Raw genomic sequence first — 21,572 nt, 5'->3', positions numbered from 1 at the left:
GACTATCTGTGTTCACAATATTCATTTATTTTTTTAGCTTCTGTAATTAGCCAAACATAAATGCATGCTATTACTGCATTTCCTGTACTGTAGCATAGTACAAGTGTTGCGTAAAAGGTGCTACATCAAATGCTGAGTATTCTTAGCTGTAAGCAGAGCAGAACCGCACAGCAAATGAGGGCTCTAATGAACGCCGGAACTGCTGTTGATTGCTGTGTGCGGACACCGAGTGATTTCTGATGTTCCTGTCGAGTTATCTTCCAGTTTTGTGATGAGTCACCAGAGATCAGTCCGACAAATCAGGGCTGTGCTGTTGGAACATTAGCATTAGCGCTGTAAATGAAAGTCTGATTGCGGCTACGATCTCTTTATGGCCACCCTGATGATACATGCGGTCAATCTGCTTTCGCAACGGACATCTGATCACCTCTGAAGACGCAGGAACTCTCGTTTTACCAAAGAACTGCAGATGAAAACCAACAAAATCGTGGAGAAAATGGCAGGAAAAGAAATCAAAGCAGCGTTGAGCGCTGTTGTGTTGATCAGCCACGGCCATTAGTTCCCCACAGTGTCTCATAGTGGGACACAAATCCTTTCCCAATGCATTTCTCAGAATTTTAATGAAGGATTGTTAGTCTAATTCCAGCCGTAATGATCTGTGCAGAGGCCTTAATCTCTTTTAGGAGGTACAAGCTGTGTTGCCTGTCTTTTTATCGAATGTGTCAGATCCCACATTTCAGCCAGTACAAATGGACGCAATATCTCTCATTGCAGTTTAGCGTGATAGATAGCCTCAATAACCCTGATTCCGCTTTAGAGCCATTGGAACGAATGTGCGCTCCGACTATCTGTCGGTTTCTTTCTCTTCAAAGCGAACGTAATGGATGCAAGTCATTGATCTGTTGCTCCAGTTGATCTGTTTCAGCAACAGGTGATTCATCTTTCGAATCAGATCTGTCTCCGTCGCACTGGTATCTCTTTCACCTCCGCAGATCGATCGGAACGCCGCACAAACGAAGAAGCATCTTTTCGCCGAGGACGCCGCATAAAACCACATGGCTAATATGAGGAGAGCCACAGATATGCATATATAACATCCATATTTCTCGCATCTTTTCTCAGAATTAAACATGGGCTCCACAGCAGGACTCAGAAGAAGCAGTCAGATAAGAATGGCGTGTTTCTTTCAGCGTGGCCTTTTAATGATGCATGGCTCCGCTGTAAATCATTCACCAAGATCCCAAAATAAATCCCAGCTTTTAAAACCCAGCCGTCTTTATACACGAGTTTTGGAATTATATGTAAAATAACAGATCGAGATTTGTGGGCTGAGAATTTGCTGCAAACATGAGAACTGGGTCTTATTCACCAACTGTTCGTATTTAGAAGTGTCTTCTTCTAACCCACTTACACAGTTTTCACTTTACACAGTTTCTGACTTTTACTAATGTTTTTTTTTCTTTAATTATTTGGCAGTTCTTCCCAAATAATAAAATGGGATCAATTGTGCACTTTAGGATTTTATTTTATTTAAGAACTTGGTCTCCACCTAGCTTTTAGTAAGTAAATGATGTGGGGTTGATCCTACAGGTTTAGGTTCAGCAACAGTATGTGCTGAAAGAATGAGGTCAGCTGACTTCCTGAATATACTGAATATAGACCAGGTTATTATATATATATTATATATATATATTATATTATATTCTTCCCTAATGAACACAGCCATAATCCAAGGTGACAGAATGTCAGGATTCATGGTGCTGGAATTGTGAAAGAGTTCAGAGTTCAGGGAGCATGAGATCATCATTTTCACACATGGATTGAGAGAGAGTTCTCCACAGAGTCCAGATCTTAACCTCATTGAGAATCTTTGGGATGTGCTGGATGGAGAAGAGCTGCTTTGTGCAGCGGTCAGACTCTACCATCATCAATGCTGCTGCAAGATCTTGGTAAAAAATTAATCCAGCAACACTGGATTAAAATAAATCTTGTGACACTGCAGAAGCTTATCGAAACAATAACACAGTGAATGTGTGCTGCAATCAAAGATGATAGTTTTTTTAGCCAGGCAGTGTATAAATGTTATTTTAGGTAGAGTTTACTTAATGCTTAATGTTTAAATATACTTAAAGTGCAAGTACCAATGTGTAATCTTGCCCACCAGGGCAACCTTCTCTTGCGCATTTAGCCACATGATCTATAACAATAATTTATTGTGGTGACGGACAGTTCTGGTGGAAACAGGAGAGTTGAGGTGCACATTGAATTCTGCCGTGATTTGACCAGCCGTGGTTTTGTGTTTTTTGGATACAATCTGGGTTATCACCTGAACATCCCTTTCAGACAGCTTCCTCTTACAGCATCCACAGTTAATCCTGTTGGATGTGGTTGGTCCTTCTTGGTGGTATGCTGACATTACCCTGGATACCGTGGCTCTTGATGCATCACAAAGACTTGCTGTCTTGGTCACAGATGCTCCAGCAAGACGTTCACCAAAAATTTGTCCTCTTTTGAACTCTGGTATGTCTCCCATAATGTTGTGTGCATTGCAAAATGTTGAGCAAAACCATACATATATATACAGAACACATAACATAATAACACTGAGACTGAGTCACTAGTTAAGAGTGTTACTTTAGCATGTATCTGTGGTAATTAACACTAATAGTTTATATCAACACAGTGTAATTTGATAACACTTTGACAGCTGTTCATTTACAGCAATCCGTCAAGATCCATTTGTACATGTGCAAGGCAAGATATGACAAATTATCCTGATTATACTAAATATAAATGTTTTATTTCTTTCTGCAGTCAGACATTTATGTATATTCTGATTCTGATCCATCTAAATCCATTCTGATTAAGTATATATATATATTTTTTTGTCTGTGTTTTTGATCGTGATTTTTGGTTTCTTAATTTTTTTATTGATTAAGTTCTTCATTTTCTCCTTTTTATTATTATTATTCTATTCACATTTTTTCGATGTGGAAACATGGAATTTTGCAGGATCATAGGAACTTACGCTGCTTGAGTTTTTTTATGTTTTTATTGTTTTTTAGGGCAACTTTTAAGAACAATTTCCCCTGGAGAGGTGGGGGATATATATAAACAAATTACTCTTTTATGTGCTTAGTTTTATTTATTTATCTGTGATTGCATTCTGGCATTTTCATTACCTTTTTTATGATTCTTACTATTCTTTTTACAGTTTTTCCACATTGTGTGCACACAAAATGTGGAACTTTGCACACAAATCCAGAAACATGAAGCACATGTGTCACATTGTGACTCCAAGCTGCTAAACAAATCCACATGTTCTTACTCAAATGTTATTCTAAATCACAGCTTTGCAAATCACAGACATCCCAAGTTGTAAAAGTTGACTTCGGGTTGGTTGCCCCACCCCCCCTGGCAAAAAAAAAAAAAAAAAAAAAAAAACTTGCACACACACCAAAGGATAACGAAACTTTACTTTTATTTTAATTAATTTTACTTTTTTTTTTTATTAAATTTAGAGTATTCAGAGGTGAAATGAGTTTTATCTCTTTTTCTTTTTGGAAGGCCCTGCCTCTGCTTTCCTTTTTTTTTTGGGGGGGGGGGGGGGGGATGGAAGCCTTTATTTGACAAAAACTGACAGTTACAATATCAAAAAAAATTGCACAACATCAAAAACTTTTCATATCATATTACAATAATTATTAATATTGCCTCCGCCATGATCTGCTTTCTCTCACTCACTGAACAATTCCCATCTGGGAGGGGGAAAAACACTGCCCGCCCACACTAAAAACTGATTGGCTGTCTCACAGACTCTTTGCAGAGAACAGGCCAATCAGAACCCTCTCTGTTTTCTCTCTCTCTCCTTCCCACACGCGATTAGAGAAAAAAGTCTGTGGCCTGTGTGCGCGTTTGGGGCACTCGTTCTGAATTCCGGGAGATTATATGTGACTCGCGGGCATCAGGGAGACTTGTTATGTCTGTAATCACATCAAATTGCATCATTTAGAACACTTTGGTCACCTAAGAATCACTGAACTTCAAATACATAAATAATAAATAATTTTTTTGTTACCTCTTTGTATGTAAACTGATTTTTCTCATTATGTTTCTCATTGTCCTTACATAGGTGTTACAGTTTTGCTACCTTACTACATACAGTAAAACACTTGCTTACATCTGTGTCGCATATTCATGTAGCACTGTAAACAAATATAAAGAACAGAAATTCAACATATTTCCATGCACTTGTATGCATTTGAATTTGTACAGTGGCCTCATGAGGTCAAAAACATAACAAAATACTTCTGATTACAGTGCTCTGAATTGATCTTGTCAGTGTTTATTTGATGCTCTGCAGGAGATCATAAATAAATAGCGGTGTTTGTTGTTTTTGGTGGAAGGAATCAGTTTTGCTAGGGATTTGTGGAGTTTCAACAAAGCAGTTAATCATTTTTTTTAGTTTGTGTTTAGAGTTTTGAAAAACTGAGCCAAGTTTTTGAAATGCATTTAAAGATTTGGGAAAAAAACTGTAAATCTTATTTGCTATATATCTTATTAAAATGCGGAGTCGATAGATAGATAGATAGATAGATAGATAGATAGATAGATAGATAGATAGATAGATAGATAGATAGATAGATAGATAGATAGATAGATAGATAGATAGATAGATAGATAGATAGATAGATATTTTATTTATCCCAAAGGAATTTTTTTTTTCTTTTTCTTTGACAATCCCTTCCCTATGTACTGTGTTGGCCCTGTAAATGAGTATCACTCTTAGTGTATTTCCAGTTTAAATAAAGGTTGATTGATTGATTGATTGGTTGATTTTTTGATTGATGCCCCCGTCACTAGCATTGTAAGCCTGTCGGGAGCATCGGCTAAAAGTGCTGTTTTTGGAAATGCTGGGGATGAATGGAGGCGGGATATTTAACAAATTATTTATTTGGCATTTGTGCTTGTTATCACGTTTCAATACAACCTAAGTTCATTTCACACTGAACTTCTCCTTTAACCCTCCTGTCTTTGCTAAGGGAGTCATGGAATCGAGGCAGCTCTCTATGTAGCACTGAGGCACTTTTATCCAGACCCATTTGTTAAGCCCCATTTCTTTTAGAAGACAGAAGATTTCTGTTCTTATTAGACCCACCTTCTACCCCTTCTGTCTGAGCCGTGTTATCCGGCGCTCTGTGTGATATGTGCCCCTGTTGCAGTGATTGACAGCTGGTTTCATACTGTCTAACTAAGGCATCTGACAAGGTCATGTCAGACCTGATGACAGGTAAGTGGGACAGCACTCGGAAATATCTGTTCTCTCCACATTCTCCATCTTTGTTTTTCTCCTTTTCTACACCAGTACGGGAAAAAAGAAAAAGACAAAGAGAAGTTACATAAAGAAAGAAAGAAAAAAAAAGCTAGCACTAGCGTTTTTTTTTTCTTTCTCATCTCTATATAATGTAATTGCCTCTCTTTAGCCGAGCGCATTAGCCCTGTAGGAATTTCTCTTGCATGAATAGATAGACATTAGTGATCAGAGTGTGATTGTGCTGAGGGAACGCTTCTGTGCGCTATACTGTATACTGTCCAATTGCTTTAAATAGGCCGGGTTCAGTTTATCAGGTGGCTTGTTAAGGTTCCTGTAGTTACTGGGTTGGCACCCGTTCTGCTGATGAAGCACTGAAATTGCTTTAGTTGCTTGTTTTATATTGGAATGAAGGATCTTCTAATGTAGGGAAATTCTCTAATTCCACTGTTCCTTTACTCTTCTTTAAACAAAAAAAAGACAGTTAAATTGGTAGTCTGCTGACCAAAGCTCAACCAAATGTCACACAAGACATACTAAATTCAATTTGGCCCAATTTCTTAACCCTTGTGTGGTGTTCGGGTCTGTGGGACCCGTTTTCATTTTTCATCAAATATAAAAATATAAAAAAATATTTTTTCTAACTCAAACTCATTGGCATTGGCTCATTTTTTGTGACGTAACGGGGTTACGTAACGCAATAGTTACTTTTATTGGTAACTAGTTACTTTTATAGTGAAGTAACTCAGTAAGTTACTCGGTTACTTTTTTGGAGGAGTAACTAGTAACTATAACTAACTACTCTTTTAAAGTAACGTGCCCAACACTGGATATTCCTAACTGTTATGCAACGCCACTATACCCCTACAAACACCCCAGAGAGAGAAAGAGAGAGAGAGAGAGAGAAAGAGAGAGAGAGAGAGAGAGAGAGAGAGAGAGAAAGAGAGCAACATGCATTAATTACTAGTAGCAATGTGTCCTTTGGGAGGGCCGGACAATTGCTATTCAGATTTAGCTTCGGCCGACTGCACATGTTCTCCAGGCGCTCTGCTGCTGCTGCTGGTGTCACTGTCAAATCAATGTCAGGGGGAAAGTCAGAGATGGTATATTCCATTGGCCTTTAATTGATGGCTCTGTTGGGGAGCTGAAAGGCGTTAAATTGCTGACGTTTCTGGTGATTGAATGTCAGCTGTCATTCTGTGATGGCAGGAGCTGAGTCTCGTCTCTACCTGAGCGAGTGATGAGATGAGAGAGGAGAGGAGGGTCAGCCCTGCCCCGAGAGTTTCACTGCCCGTATCTTTGTGAGAGGGTCAGTGTGTGAATGAGGGTCTCCTCTCTGTAGTTTAGACTGAAATAAAAAAGTTCTGTGGTCCGTGGAAGATTGATGCGAACAGGCCAACACCCATCAGTGCTCTCTGACTACCTTTATAAAGGGTTTATAAATGGTTTACAATTACCATGTACTAATGGTTACAAACTAATTAGGTTGTAAATGCCTTAAAAAGACTTAATAATAAGTTATAACACATACGTAGAAAGGGCAACAATAGAGATGGCTGTGGGTTCACTATTTGGCAAACAACAGGTCATTGTTGCCCTTTCTACGTGTATGTGTTATAACTGATTTTTAAGGATTTTTAAGGCATTTACAACCTAATTAGTAACCATTAATAAACTAATTGTAATTAACCATTTATAAACCATTTATAATGGTAGTCTTATTTTAAAGTGGTACCAAATCATATTTTGTTCTTACCATAAAAGAGCTATATTAAAATAAAATAAAAAATGCTGGGTGGTTCAAATAAAAAAAGAGAGATTAGGTTTTGAAATAAAATGAGTTAAATGTAGTGTAAAATGCTGGAAGCTTCTGCATTATTGAATGCATATACAAACTGTGCAGCAACAGATCCAGAGATTCTGGGCTCTACCGTGCACCCTGCACAAAGGCTCTTTGCTATCTTACACCTCGTCAACAGTCTATTTTAATGCCTTGCACCAGTAGTAGTAATCCTTACTTGCGCGACACTAATAAGAATGCCTACATCGAAGTGAGCAAGAGTGTTGCCATGTTTCCCTTGTAATGAGAAAGCTGTGGAAAGCACCAAAGTGTACAAAACTGTAAAACTTAACTGCAATCCTTAAGTCATACAAGCACTGGATGCACTGGATGTTCTACACAAATTTCTCTCCTAAAAAAACGTTCATTTAGGTGAGTAAATCACTTTCGTATAGTTGCAGTAAGCTTAGATTTCCAGTATTTTGTATAATGGTGAGTTTTCAGTTAAGCTTCTCCAGCACTAAGGCTGGGTGCAGCAGAATTAGCATTAGCCACTAACCGCAGCGCATAGCGCTAGTAAATGCTGCCAGACAGTGCTAGACTGAGGAACCCTGAGTGTTCCTGTAACCCAGGGCGATATCAGCTACCCGTTTGTCCCACGTAGCTTGATTTAACACATAAAACACACAGACTACAGTCCAATATTCTCACCTCTGAATGGCGAAAGGACAATAGCGCTGTGGTTATCGGCTAATGCTAATGCTGCTGCACCCAGCCTCAGTGCTAAGGAAACTTCACTGAAAACTCACCCTTATAATGCTGTACTTCAGTGGAGTGGCTTTACTGCTCCTTAATACCTGACTGGTAGAATTCATACATAAGACGCACTGGATTAAAAGGCGCATGTTGATTTTTTAAAAAATTTAAGGATTTTAGTTGCACATAATAGTCTGAAAAATATGGTACAGTTTTGGAGGCACATTTTTCTCTGGACAGTAATAATATTTGTGTGTGTTGATTAGTACAAAGTTTTATATTAAAAATGCATTATGAATTAAAATGCATTTTTTTTTCTGACCTCAATTGAATGCTTTACTGTAAGTCTTGCTCTAACAGGAAAATAGGTTTTCCCATTTTGACCAAACCATGAGCTTTTAAAGCAGCAGATGTGCTTCTTTCACAGTGTTTTAAAGAGAATCCTCTGGAGCCAGGCTGGGCTGAGTAATGGCCTTTGTTCACTGTCAAATTTGTGGGCAGTTTGGAGTTTTGCTATTATCTATTGGGCTGTTTTGAGCTTGATGGCCGTCTCTTTAAAAAGGCTAGTTAAATTTGATGATATCCTTTTGACACTGGGCTTCTTTTTTATGAATTTGATCCCACCAAGTCATCACCCTTAATGATCTTTTTTAGCAGCAACAGTGAACCAGTTCGCCCTCACTGCCTCCCCTGAGAATACTCTTAACAAGAGGGTGAAAGAGATACCGGCCAATCAAAACGGCAGGAGACTCGAGCAAAATTCAGTTATAACAAGTTATAACACCTATTCTATTTGTTAACTGTTATTTTATTTACTTTTGTCTACACTATATATATTTTGTAGTGTAAAGTGTAAAGATTAAAACAAATGCATACTATGTATACTAGTGCATCTAAAAAAATAATATAATTAAAAAGTTACTTTATTTCAGTAATTCAGTTAAAAATGTGAAACTTATATATTATATAGGTGTATTTCACACAGAGTCATCTATTTATTTATTTTTTTTCAAATGATTTTTATTGATGACTTCAAGGAAAAAGCAGACCAGCATACAGTCAAAATATTTGTACAGAAGTAATCCATTTTCATATTTAACAAAACATATACATGTAACACACAACAAAATGGTAAAACTTAAAAATAGAAGATAAAAGAAGGACAGTCTAGAAGTAAATTCCAAAAAGAAAGGAAAATGACAATAAATAATGACAATAATAATAATAAATAATAATAAAAAAAATAATAAAATGAAAAGAAAAAGAATTAACCCTTCCTCCCCCACCCCCCTCAATTGTTAGCTCAGTAAGAGTCTTAAAAAAGGTAATAAAATGTTGCCATATCGTAAAAAAACATTTTAGCACAGCTCCTCAGGCTAAACTTATTTTTTTCCATACAGAGAAAAAAGGAAACGTACTTTACCCACAATGAGAATGAAGGGGGGGCATCTGACTTCCAGCTTAAGAGAATCCTTAGTCTAGCTGGTAATAAGGCAGACATCCCAAGTTGCAAAAGTTGATTTCAGGGAGGTTACCCCCCCCCCCCCCCCCCCCCGGCAAAAACTTGCACACACACCAAAGGATAACGAAACTTTACTTTTAGTATATAATTTTTTTTTTTTAATTAAATTTAGAGTATTCAGAGGTGAAATGAGTTTTATCCTTTTTCTTTTTGGAAGGCCCTGCCTCTGCTTTCCTTTTTTTTGGGGGGTGGGGGGGAAGCCTTTATTTGACAAAAATTGACAGTAACAATATCACAAAAAAATTGCACAACATCAAAAACATTTCATATCGTATTACAATAATTATTAATATTGCCTCCACCATGATCTGCTTTCTCTCACTCACTGAACAAATCCCGTCCGGGAGGGGGGAAAACACTGCCCGCCCACACTAAAAACTGATTGGCTGTCTCACAGACTCTTTGCAGAGAACAGGCCAATCAGAACCCTCTCTGTTTTCTCTCTCTCCTTCCCACATGCGATTAGAGAAAAAAAGTCTGTCGCCTGTGTGCGCGTTTGTGTGCAGTGCACTCTTGGGGCACTCGTTCTGAATTCAGGGAGATTATATGTGACTCGCGGGCATCAGGGAGCCAATACCGAAATGCAGGAGACTCCCACAGCTTCAGGGAGACTTGGTTTGTCTGATAAGGCAAAAGCAATAGCATTACACACTCCAACTGTACATGCAGGACCTCAGGCTCACTAAAAATTGCCCACAGGGGATTCAGTCTAATTTGTACTTAAACACCTTTGAAAGAGTGAGAAAAATATTTAACCAGAACTTTTCAAGTTTTTTGCATGACAAAAACATATGCAGTAAGTCAGCCGAATCAGAGCCACACCTTGCGCAAGTGGCATCAGTGCTCGAGAAGATTTTAGCTAGTCTGGCTTTAGTATAATAGGCCCTGTGAACTGGCTTTAATTGCATCAAGCCCAGTCTGGCACAGGACGAAGAAGAGCTGATCCTGGACAGGGTTCTTGACCACCATTCATCACTTGATAGAATCTGTCTCCAAATGGAGAGACGTAATGCAATTATATGTTTGTGAAATAAAACAGAGTGATCCATTTTAAGAGTTTATATTATTTTATTATGCCTTACAGCCAATGAAAACCCAAAAAACAGTATTTCAGAAAATGTATATATTTTAGCAGTGTGGGCAGCGTGCCAAGTCCTGCTGGAAAATGAAATCTACATCTCCATAAAAGTTGTCAGCAACAGAGGGAAGAAGCATGAAGTGCTGTAAGATTTTTGTGGGAAAACAAAAAACTGCACTGACTTTAGACTTGATAATAAAACACGGTGGATCAACAACAGCAGATGACATGTCTCTCCAAACCAGCACCGTCTGTGTTTGTGTATGTGTGTGTGTGTGTGTGTGTGTGTGTGTGTGTGTTTAACAAGTTGGGAGTGTACATGTGCAAAGATAGAATTGGTCAACTGACTGTGGACTGTTGTCAGGGTTTAAATTAGTCAGTGGAGCTCCTGTATTTTCCTCTGCTAAAATACACAAGAAACATGGCAGAAATTTACCTGAACACATCTCACTTTCAGACCACCACGCCCATCAGTGTAGATTTATTACTAAAATCTGTTGCTATTTTAAATGTCAAAATAGACCGTTTTTGGGGTGTAAGATAGAAACAAGCATCACAACGTGATTTTTGCAGGTGTATGATAGTTTCTTAATATTATTTAAGACCAAAGCAACTCAGAAATCAGAAATCATGCTGTTTTTATAAGCTCCAAAATCTGAAGTACAAACATTCTATGAGGACTTGAAAGCAGCATAAGAAATATTTAAAGCTTCTTCATTATTATTTTTCTTATCTGCAGATGACCTGATTTCTTGTTAGGCAGCTTTTTTACAAACACATTCTCCTCGTGCAGATTTTGAAGGTAATATTCAAACAGGCATTTTGTTCGCTAATTGGCGCCGGCTTTATTTGTGGCTGTTATGATGAAATGAAGTGGATTTTACTAGCGTGATGGTCGACTGCGTTTCTGTTTATTTGTTATTTTATGGTGCGTTTCTTTCATGTCCTGTTTTAATTGCGTTATAAATCTGTGTTGTCTTTTGTTTGTCCATCTGTTTGTGTGTGCAGCTAAACGCATGGCGTACCGGAAGGTGTGCGCCAGCCGCGGCAGCGCCGCCATCTCTCAGGACCTGGAGAGCGAAGGGCTTCAGATGGCCTCTCTGGATATGGAGTGGGAGATGGAGAAAGAGCTGGAGGAGCCAGGAGGCCTGGACCACTTCCAGCTGGAGCACCGGCCCATGGAAACCTCGTCCAGCGGGGCCATGGATCCGGACCTGGAGCCCATCCAGCCCTCCGCGTCCCCCCACGGCCGGTTCCAACGGCTGCAGGAGGACCCCAACTACACCTCCCATTTCAGCAGGACGATGCCCAAGAGCCAGAGGAGGAGCGGGGCATGCATAGCCAAATACCTGCTGGCTGGAGCAGGGGTGTTTTTTGTTGGACTGCTCATTGGACTGTACACCCACAGGGCGGAGAAACAGCCGGAAATATCCAATCAGAGCACAGACTTGCTGGAAAGGGTCGTACAGAGCATCACTGCAGAGAAGATCCAGGCACTACAAAGGTCAAAAATCTATTTTTATACATTATAGTATCACATTTAGAGGCATTAAAATCATGATGATATGATTAATCACTTGGTAATTACATTTAAAAAAAAATCTAACTACATCTAACAATCAAATCATCAAGAATATTTGATACAAAAACTTAGGTAATATGAATTAGATTAACTTTTTTGCCGTATTTTGAGTTAAAGTAAATTTATTCTGTTGGGTTACACTGACCCACGTTTTTATTTTATTTTTTTATTTTTTTATTAAAGATTTTAGTCTTAATTTTTTTTTTTTTTTGTGTGTGTTTTCTTAAAATATCCCGTCCACACACAAATGCAATGCAACTCAAAAACACAAAAAAAATTAACATGCCAGTCCTGTAGAGGGCAATAATACCTCCTACAAAACAACACCAAAACACACATCAAAGAAGAGAACTAACAAGCTTATTGTTGAATAACTGGAGGATTAAAAATAAAAATGTAAGTCTAATTCCATATATGGTATGTCTTTGCCCTCTTGGCTCATCATCAGTGTGTAGTCAATCCCCCCCCCCCCCCCCCCCCCCCCCGCCCCAGGCTAGCTCCCCCTTATGTGGTCTGCTGTAATCAGTAGGGATGCATGAGTACCGACCAATCAGTGTGCCAGTTGTCATTTCCTTTAAGAGGCAGGTGCACTTATATAATTTGAAGCATTGGATCATTGGCAATAGACCAAAATAAATGCTCCGAAATGACTCTAAATAGCATATTTTCACACTGATGTCCTTTAAATGTTACAGAAAAATGCTTTTTCCCTTATCCTGCAAACTTGCCTGTTTTCAGAGACACGCATGTTTTGTGTGACAAAAATTGCCTAAATTTCCTTCGGGATAAATAAAGTATCTATCTATCTATCTATCTATCTATCTATCTATCTATCTATCTATCTATCTATCTACAATGGCTGACTTTAAAAATGGGAAATAAAGTGCCGTATTTTCTGCACTATGAAGCATTTCGGATTATAAGGTGTACTATAAATGAGCGTCTATGTTCTGGTTTATTTTCATATATAAGGCGCACTGGATCATAAGGTGCATTATGCAACACTAGTAAGGCACAGGGGAGTCACCATGTTTTCCTTCTAATTCAGCAGGTCTTGGCGGTGAGACCTGTAAAGCTAAGATAACTTAAGTAAATAAAACCACTGAAAGCGCTGGGTGTTAATCAACACAGATTTCTCTCCTAAAAAAAGCACTACCTTTTATTTAAAATAAGCTTTGATTCTGCAACCTGACTGGTGAAGTTCATACATAGGGCACACCAAATTATAAGGCGCACTGATGCTTTTTGGGAAAATTAAAGGAAATTTAAGTGGGCCTTGTATTGCGAAAAATATGTTACAAACAAAACAAATTAAGACAACATACAGCTCTGGAAAAAAAATAATATGTTTGAGTGAAGTGGAGTTATGTGTCATAACTAAGTTTTGGGAGTGATCCACGCCCTCACTCCTCCCACTTCCATCCCTATTTAAACCGTCACTTCCTCTCTACCTACTCATTGAACAAACCTCGCATGTGGTGTTGCCGACCGCTCCTTACCTGGTACACGATGGTTCTGCACCTGTCTGTCTCCTGCGACCAGCTGCTCCCGTCCACCCTGACTCCTCCACTGCCACTGCTCCAGGCTTCCTTCCCTGGTAGTGGTTTTATCTTGTCTCGGCTGCTGTGGCTGTCGTCTCCTCTACCTGGTCTGGCAGCTCCCGTATGGTCTCCTCGGTCCTTGAGCGGTCTCTCTTGCCGCTGCCGCTAAACCCTTCCTCCTGCCCCTGCGGGGCCTCCACGCGTTCTCCGCGTTCTCTCTCTTTCCGCCATCTCTCCAGCGACGCTGCCGCTGTTTATCCTCTCCTGCTGCCACTACGGGGCCTCCACGCGATCTCCGCGTCCTCGGCGGTCTCTCTCCCTCTCTCTTCGCCGCTGCTGCTTCCTTCACGAGGCCTCCCTGCGACCCTGTCATCCGCGGCGGTCTCTCTCTCTGTCTCTCTCTCAGCGCTTCCGCTGAACCACTCCTGCTACACTCGCAGGGCTTCCTCGCGTCTTCGCCGGATTCCTCTTCAACCCTTTTCGGCGCTGCACGCGTCCCTCCGGCGGCTCGCTGCACTGTTTGGAGCCGTCTGTTTTGCATTTCCTCCTACTACTGCCTCTCTGGGCGATACTCGAGCTTCGAGCGTGGACACGCCTCCTCTCTCTCTCTCTCTCTCTCTCCGTGCGAGTGTCGGCATGCATTCATATCCATGGACCGGCGGTATTTCTGCACATGTGTTTAGTGCCATTCTCTTTCTCTCTCTTTCTCTCTCTGCCGCTACCGCGGCCCGCTCCGACCTGCGTTTCTTTTCCACCCGACCCGCTGGCCGGGTATGGCTCCGCCTTCCTACAGCCTCACTGGGCCGTTCTTGAGCATAGCCACGCCTCCTCTCTCTCTCTCTCCTAAGCGAGTGTCGGCGTGCCTTCATATCCATGGATCAGCGGTATTTCTGCAGATGTGTTCAGCGCCCTTCTCTCTCTCTCTCTCTCTCTCTCTGCCGCTACCGGCGCCCACGCCGGTGCCGCTACCGTGGCCCGCTCTTCCTTTTTCCCCTTCCGGCCCGTGTTTCTTTTCCGCCCGACCCGCACGCCTCCTCTCTCTCTCCTGAGCGTGTGTAGTTGCCCGTTCAAAAAAAAAAAAAAAAACATAGTTCAGTGACATTCCTGCATATGAGTTCAGCGCCCCTCTCTCTCTCTCTCTCTCTCAGCATCTTCTTTCTCTCTCTGCCTCTACCGGCGCCCACGCCGTTACCACTGCCGCTGCCTGCGCCCGCGCCGCTCCCGTGGCCCGCCCTTTCCTGTTTCCCCTTCCAACATGCTTTTTCTGCCTGACCCGCTGGCTTGGTGTGGCTCCGCCTCCCTACAGCCTCACTGGGCGGTACTCGAGCATGGCCACTGTGACATTCCTGCTGCTGATTTGGCGCCGCCTGCTGGTCCCATGCTGCTAATTTCAGTGTAGATGGCTGCATGTCGGGAGACCCCCAGCTGCCTGTGATATCCCTGGAACTGGCGTTCCTTTGAATGCTGACCTCATTTCGGAATTGAAGACAATTATCCAACATGGTGTCTATCCTTTGAGCTGGACAGAGTGCGTGGGTCGCATATGCTCCCTGCTTCCATCATAACCCTCCTCACCATGGTCGTAATCATTTTCGCCGTCATTATAATTATCTTACCATCGTATTCATCTTTGCCATCAGCATCTTCACCCTTGTAGTCATTGCCTCCATATCTCTGCCACCATCGCTGCTCTGTCTATTGTATTGTGCCATTGTCGTCACCACGATCCTTGGCACCCTCACCATACTCACCTCCATCATCACCATCGCATGGCCATCTTCACCATCGTCGTCATCACCACCATCTTTGCATCACCATCGTCACCACCGTAGTCGTCATCTTCGTGGTGGTCTTCACCGTCATAATCACCTCCATCTTTGCCCACATCACCATCATCGCCGCAATCTTCTCGCTGGCATCTTCATCACTTTCACCTGCTTCGCCTGCATCATTGCCTTCGTCATTGCCATTGTCTTGAGCGTAATCTCGCTCTCGTCATTGCCCTCTTTATCGCCTTCGTCATCACCACCATCTCCGCCTGCATCGCCTTCATCGCCGCCATAGTCTTCATCACCATTGCCATTGTCTCTGCCTACATCACCGCCTTCATCTCCGTTGCCGGCATCTTCTGGCCTGCATATTCGTTGCTTTCACCTTCTTCGCTCTCATCAACGCCATGCTGAGCATCATCTCATCCTTATCGTGGCCATTTTCACCTTAATCGTCTCCGCCTCCTTCTTTGTCTGCATCGCCTTCATCGTCGCTGCCATAGTTTTCGTTGTGTCTATCATCGTCATTGTAGTAGCCATCTTCATCCTCATCATTGCTGCAATCTCTGCCTACATCACCATCAGCGCGATCTTCTCACCTACGTCTCCATCTTCCTCGTCTTCATTGCCATCGTCTTGGGCATCACCTTGCCCTCGCTATGGCCATCTTCGCCACCATGGTCACCATCGCCACCATCTCTGCCTGCATCACCTTCATCTCTGCCAATGTTGTCATGGCCATCCTCATTGTCCTTGTCTCTGTCATCGCCATCATCGCTGCGATCTTCTCGCCTTCGTCTTCATCTTCCTCATCTTCATTGCCATCGTCTTGGGCATCACCTTGCCCTCGCTTTGGCCATCTTCGCCACCATGGTCACCATCGCCACCATCTCTGCCTGCATCACCTTCATCATCTCTGCCACAGTTGTCATGGCCATCCTCATTGTCGTCGTCTCTGTCTGTCATCGACATCATCATCGCTGCGATCTTCTCGCCTTCGTCTTCATCTTCATCGCCATCGTCGTGGGCATCACCTTGCCCTCGCTTTGGCCATCTTCGCCACCATGGTCACCATCGCCACCATCTCTGCCTGCATCACCTTCATCATCTCTGCCACAGTTGTCATGGCCATCCTCATTGTCGTCGTCTCTGTCTGTCATCGACATTATCATCGCTGCGATCTTCTCGCCTTCATCTTCATCTTCATCGCCATCGTCGTGGGCATCACCTTGCCCTCGCTGTGGCCATCTTCGCCACCATTGTCACCATCGCCACCATCTCTGCCTGCATCACCTTCATCATCTCTTCCACAGTTGTCATGGCCATCCTCATTGTCGTTGTCTCTGTCTGGCATCGCCATCATCATCGCTGCGATCTTATCGCCTTCGTCTTCATCTTCCTCGTCTTCATCGCCATCGTCTTGGGCATCACCTTGCCCTCGCTATGGCCATCTTCATCACCATGTTCATCATCGCCACCATCTCTGCCTGCATCACCTTCATCACCTCTGCCACAGTTTTCATGGCCATCCTCATTGTCTCCTTCTCTGTCTGTCATCGCCATCTTCGCTGCAATCTTCCCGCCTTCGTCTTCATCTTCTTTGCCTTCGCCGCCATCGTCTTGGGCATCATCTTGCCCTCACTTTGGCCATCTTCACCACCATCAGCATCATTGCCACCATCTCTGCCTATGTCATCGCCATCATCGCCGCAACTTCATAGCTTGCACCTTCACCGCCCGCATAATCGCCACCATCTGGGACATAATCTCGCCCTCTTCATTCCAATCTTTCGTTGCCGTTGTAACAATCACCCTCACCATACTAACCTTTGTCACCGCCTCCCTCGTCTTCGCCTCCTTACCCATCTTCGCTACACCAGTCTGTCTGTCCTTCCTGCCCATCCTCCATCATCCCAACGCCATTTCATCTGTCCTCCCTGCCCATCCTCCATCATCCCAACACCAGTCCATCTGTCCTCCCTTCCCATCCTCCATCTTCCCACCGCCATTCCAACTGTCCTCATTCTGTCTGTCCTCCCTCCTCTTTTTCCATCTCCCGTTGCTGCCATCTTCCCACTCCTTCTTCCCATTCCATCGCCCCGTCTTCCCTCTCCGTCTTCCCTCTCCTTCTTCCCACTCCATCGCCTCGTCTTCCCACTCCGTCTTCCCACTCCATCTTCCCACTACATTGCCCCGTCTTCCACTCCATCGCCTCATCTTCCCACTCCGTGTTCCCACTCCATCGCCCCGTCTTCCCACACCGTCTTCCCACTCCATCGCCCCCCCCCCCCTCGCTTCTGTTGGACCATCAGGAGCACCCCTTCTACCTTACCAGGTTGCTCCTGCTGCGCATGCGGGTCGGTGGCTGCTTTTGGGGCCTTTAAACTATATGTAACACGTGCATCATTCCATTAAGTCGCTCATCACTACCTTTCCACTTCAACCGATTTCTGCCTCCAAGGACCTCATACATTCCTATACTCGAATAGGCTGGCAGCACCTTCAAATACCTTACTTAATTATTCCCTACCTTTCTTTCCTTTGACTTCCACACTGCCTTCCCCATGCATCGGTTCATCCTCTGGCTTTCTCAAAGACTACAAGGTCGGACTTCCAACACTCAGTTGCTTCTTACATCCTAGCAGTGGTTGAAAGTTCTGATTTAATTTTTGGGGCTTCGGCTTCACGCTTTACAGCGAAGCTGCCCCGAACTCCATCCCAAATACTCTGAGTTCGCTCCCCCTCCTTCTTCTTCTCTGCCCAGTCAAGGGCGTGGGTCAATACTAGCAAAGTGGAGTTATGTGTCATAACTAAGTTTTGGGAGTGATCCATGCCCTCACTCCTCCCACTTCCATCCCTATTTAAACCGTCACTTCCTCTCTACCTACTCATTGAACAAACCTCGCACCCACCTCCTCCCCATCTTCCTCCTTCTTTAATTTTATTCTCTTCTCATGTTTCTCTTCATGAGAGGGGGGGCTTCGGCTTCACGCTTTACAGCGAAGCTGCCCCGAACTCCATCCCAAATACTCTGAGTTCGCTCCCCCTCCTTCTTCTTCTCTGCCCAGTCAAGGGCGTGGGTCAATACTAGCAAAATGAACATTATTGTTTTATTCTATAAACTACGGACAACATTTCTGTCAAATTCCAAATAAAAATATTGTCATTTAGAGCATTTAGAGCATTTATTTGCAGAAAATGAGAATTGACTGAAATAAGAAAAGAGATGCAGAGCTTTCAAAACTTCAAATAATGCAAAGAAAACGAGTTCATATTTATAAAGTTTTTAAGAGTTCAGAAATCAATATTTGATGGAATAACCCTGGTTGGTTTTTAATCACAGTTTTGTTTTCATGCATCTTGGCATCCTGTTCTTCTCCACCAGTCTTACACACTGCTTTTGGATAACTTCATGCCTTTACTCCTGGTGCAAAAACAAAATGAAGCTGTCATGGTGTGCACATAATACAGACACTTGCGGATACAGTAAAATGGGTTGTTTATTGAGTTAAAGGGCAGAGAAACAGGTAGTCGTACAGAAACAATCAGAGCACCGAAGAGAAGCCACATAGGAATGAGTGGAAAACAGTCCAGAGTTCAAACATGAGGAAGCCAGCATCAGAGATAATCCAATAATCAAAAAACGTGAAACAGTCCAGGTCGTACACAGAAAATCTACAATCAGAGGTACAGGCAGAAATCGGCGTCGAAAAAACAAAGAGCAAGGTCATAAACGGAAAAACAAACACAGAGAAAAATAACGCTTTGTAAAGTGGTAGGAACCAGGCAATACGCGGCACCGGTGTATTCGTGAAGCGTCCTTAAATACCCTGGGGTAATCAATACTCCAGGCTTTCTGGCAGAAGCAGGTGGGGTGTCCCGTGCGTGTGTGTGTGTGTGTGATGTCAGCGTGTAGTGCGTTCTGGGTAGTGTAGTTGTTAGAGCTCAGTGTGTCATGATTACCCAGGAGTCAAACAAAGGCAGACGTAAATAAAAGTATTTATTAGAAAAAGGAGCAGTACAGAGAGTAGTCGGGCAAAACAGTGTATATACCAAAAAACAGATGCATACAGAGATAACCATACCGTAACGGGGTACACAGTCCAGGGTCTAACACGGGCAGGGCAATATCAGAGAGCAGGCAAAAATCAAAGTCGAATAAACAGTCCAATGGTCAGAAAAACACGAATAGAGCAGGAAACAGGGCAGGCAAAAATCGAGGTCGGGGTACACGGAAAAAAGGTAATACACGGAGTAACAAAATAGAGATCAGAGAAGCGCGTTGTAAAGCTTGACGAACCGAACAATACTCAGCAGGGAATGAGAGTTCTGAGAGAGCTTAAATAGCGTGTACAACAGGTGTTATTAATTAGGGGAATCACTTCCTGGTAAAGTCACATGATCGCCAGAGTGTCTTTGTGGTGTGTTCTGGGTATTGTAGTCTTGTGGAGCAGAATCGCAGATAGAGCTGAGTGTGGGAGAAGCACCAGCGCTGACTGCGCCAGGCGTGACACAGTGTGGAAGGAGCAGGAGTGCCTACAGCACCAGACGTGACAGAAGCAGCTCATCCATCTTCCTCTTGATTGTTTTTTAGAGGTTTTTAATTTAGTATAATCATTTTTAAGTGGTCTCTTATTTTTTCCAGAGCTTATTGTATTTAACTCATACAGAAAGATGCATTGTGAAAATTGCAGTGAGGTAAATTCAGTGCTTATCGTCACGTGTAGGAAACTGTGCCTGTTACTCATCTCATTAAAGTTGGCGGCTTTCTAGGACTTCATGACTTCTTAATGAGGAACAAGCGCCTTTCTAACAGCTTTCTAGCAGCTGAACGAAGGAAACACAGTGGCAGGAGCTGCGAGGGCATTCCGGCCTGCCAGAGGAAGCCGTCTCGCTGAAGCAGATGCAGCTTTTCCGAGGACAGGCTCGCTGGGACCCCGTCGCGCCTGACAGAGACAGTCCTGCAGCCAAAGCACAGCATTGCCTATCCCCACTAGTGGCGACGCCTGCCGAGCGCTCTGCGCTCCCAGCTGTGCGGCGGCGGCTGACAGGCAGTCTGAAGTCTGGAGCAGGTACTAAAGTTAAAATTAAATGTAGACAAGCCTCGAGTGGCTAGACATTGTTTCGGAGCCAGGGATCATGGGAAAGCATGTGTATTTGTGTCGGGAAGAGAAACTCGCAGTTCAGCTTCCACTGAAGTGAGACAATCTGACTCCCACAACAGTCTTTTTGGTATTGTCAATTCATTATTTATTTTGTCACATTTATTTTTCACGCTGCTGTGCCAACAGCACAGCTCAGGTCTTTTTGCGGAGGAGACGAAAAAAAAAAGAGAGAAGAAAAAAAAAAAAAACAGGCAATATCGTAACGGGCAAAGGCTGTGAAAGGCTGTAAAGGCATGAAGTCAAAACATTTTGATCGCTTATTCAGGAAGTGTCTCTGCCTGCTTGCCTGCCACGCTCCATGCGCCTCAGCTCCCCCAGAAATAAGAATATTTACAAAGATAATTGCATTATTTACTCGCGTTACGTCTGCGCGGCGGAAGCGCTGCGTTCTATTGTGGGAATCGGCACGCGTGTGGGAATAAGTCACGTTGAGGCGTGATTGAGGAGAGATCTGGAGAAAATGAGGGTGCTGCTGAAATGAGACTGTGTGTCCTGGGATGGGGCTAAATCTCCTCATCTCTTGCATTAAGCTGAGACCTCTCTCTAGCCTGTCTGAGATGCTTGGATGGAGATTGAAAAAGGCTTTGAAGACCTGCCCCTAACTGGTTCAATGCACATGCTAATAACCTCATTAGAACTAATTCAGGACACTTCAGCTGTGGTTCGGCCTCCTGCCGCTTTTCTTTCCCCACTTTCTCTACAGGTCTGCTGTCTGTGGACAAAGTAATTATTATGAAAAATTAATAATAATGTGTCAGAGTTTGAGGTAAAAACCTGGCCTTTCATATTCTGTCAGATTGACTCTTTTTTTCCTACATAGTAAATGAGCAGTGGAGTGATCTATCAGACTATGAAGGAACGCATAAGGAGTCATGTAGTAACTTAAAAACAGTGTTAAACAAATTAAAGTACTCTGTGAAGAAACATTTAGGTGCATTCGTTTTCTGAGGCTGGTAAACGGTGTTGGGCACGTTACTTTGAAAAAGTAATTAGTTAAAAAAAGTTACTGAGTTACTAACGGAGTTACTCCACTATAAAAGTAACTAGTTACTAGTAAAAGTAACTATG

General features: G+C 42.8%; 1 protein-coding gene across 1 annotated transcript in view; it reads left to right on the top strand.

Annotated features, from left to right (window-relative positions):
* The window catches only part of LOC103021590 (inactive N-acetylated-alpha-linked acidic dipeptidase-like protein 2), a 678,577-nt gene that overhangs the window by 149,438 nt on the left and 507,567 nt on the right, over positions 1-21,572 (top strand). Inside the window, exon 2 of the mRNA XM_049465756.1 lies at positions 11,456-11,951. Coding sequence (XP_049321713.1) covers positions 11,456-11,951 — 496 coding nt within the window. The remainder of the gene's footprint in view (positions 1-11,455; positions 11,952-21,572) is intronic.

This window comes from Astyanax mexicanus, chromosome 16 (assembly GCF_023375975.1).
Source record: "Astyanax mexicanus isolate ESR-SI-001 chromosome 16, AstMex3_surface, whole genome shotgun sequence".
NCBI lineage: Eukaryota > Metazoa > Chordata > Actinopteri > Characiformes > Acestrorhamphidae > Astyanax > Astyanax mexicanus.
Note: the sequence above shows the minus strand (reverse complement) of the source record. Positions and strands in the feature narration are given on the sequence as shown.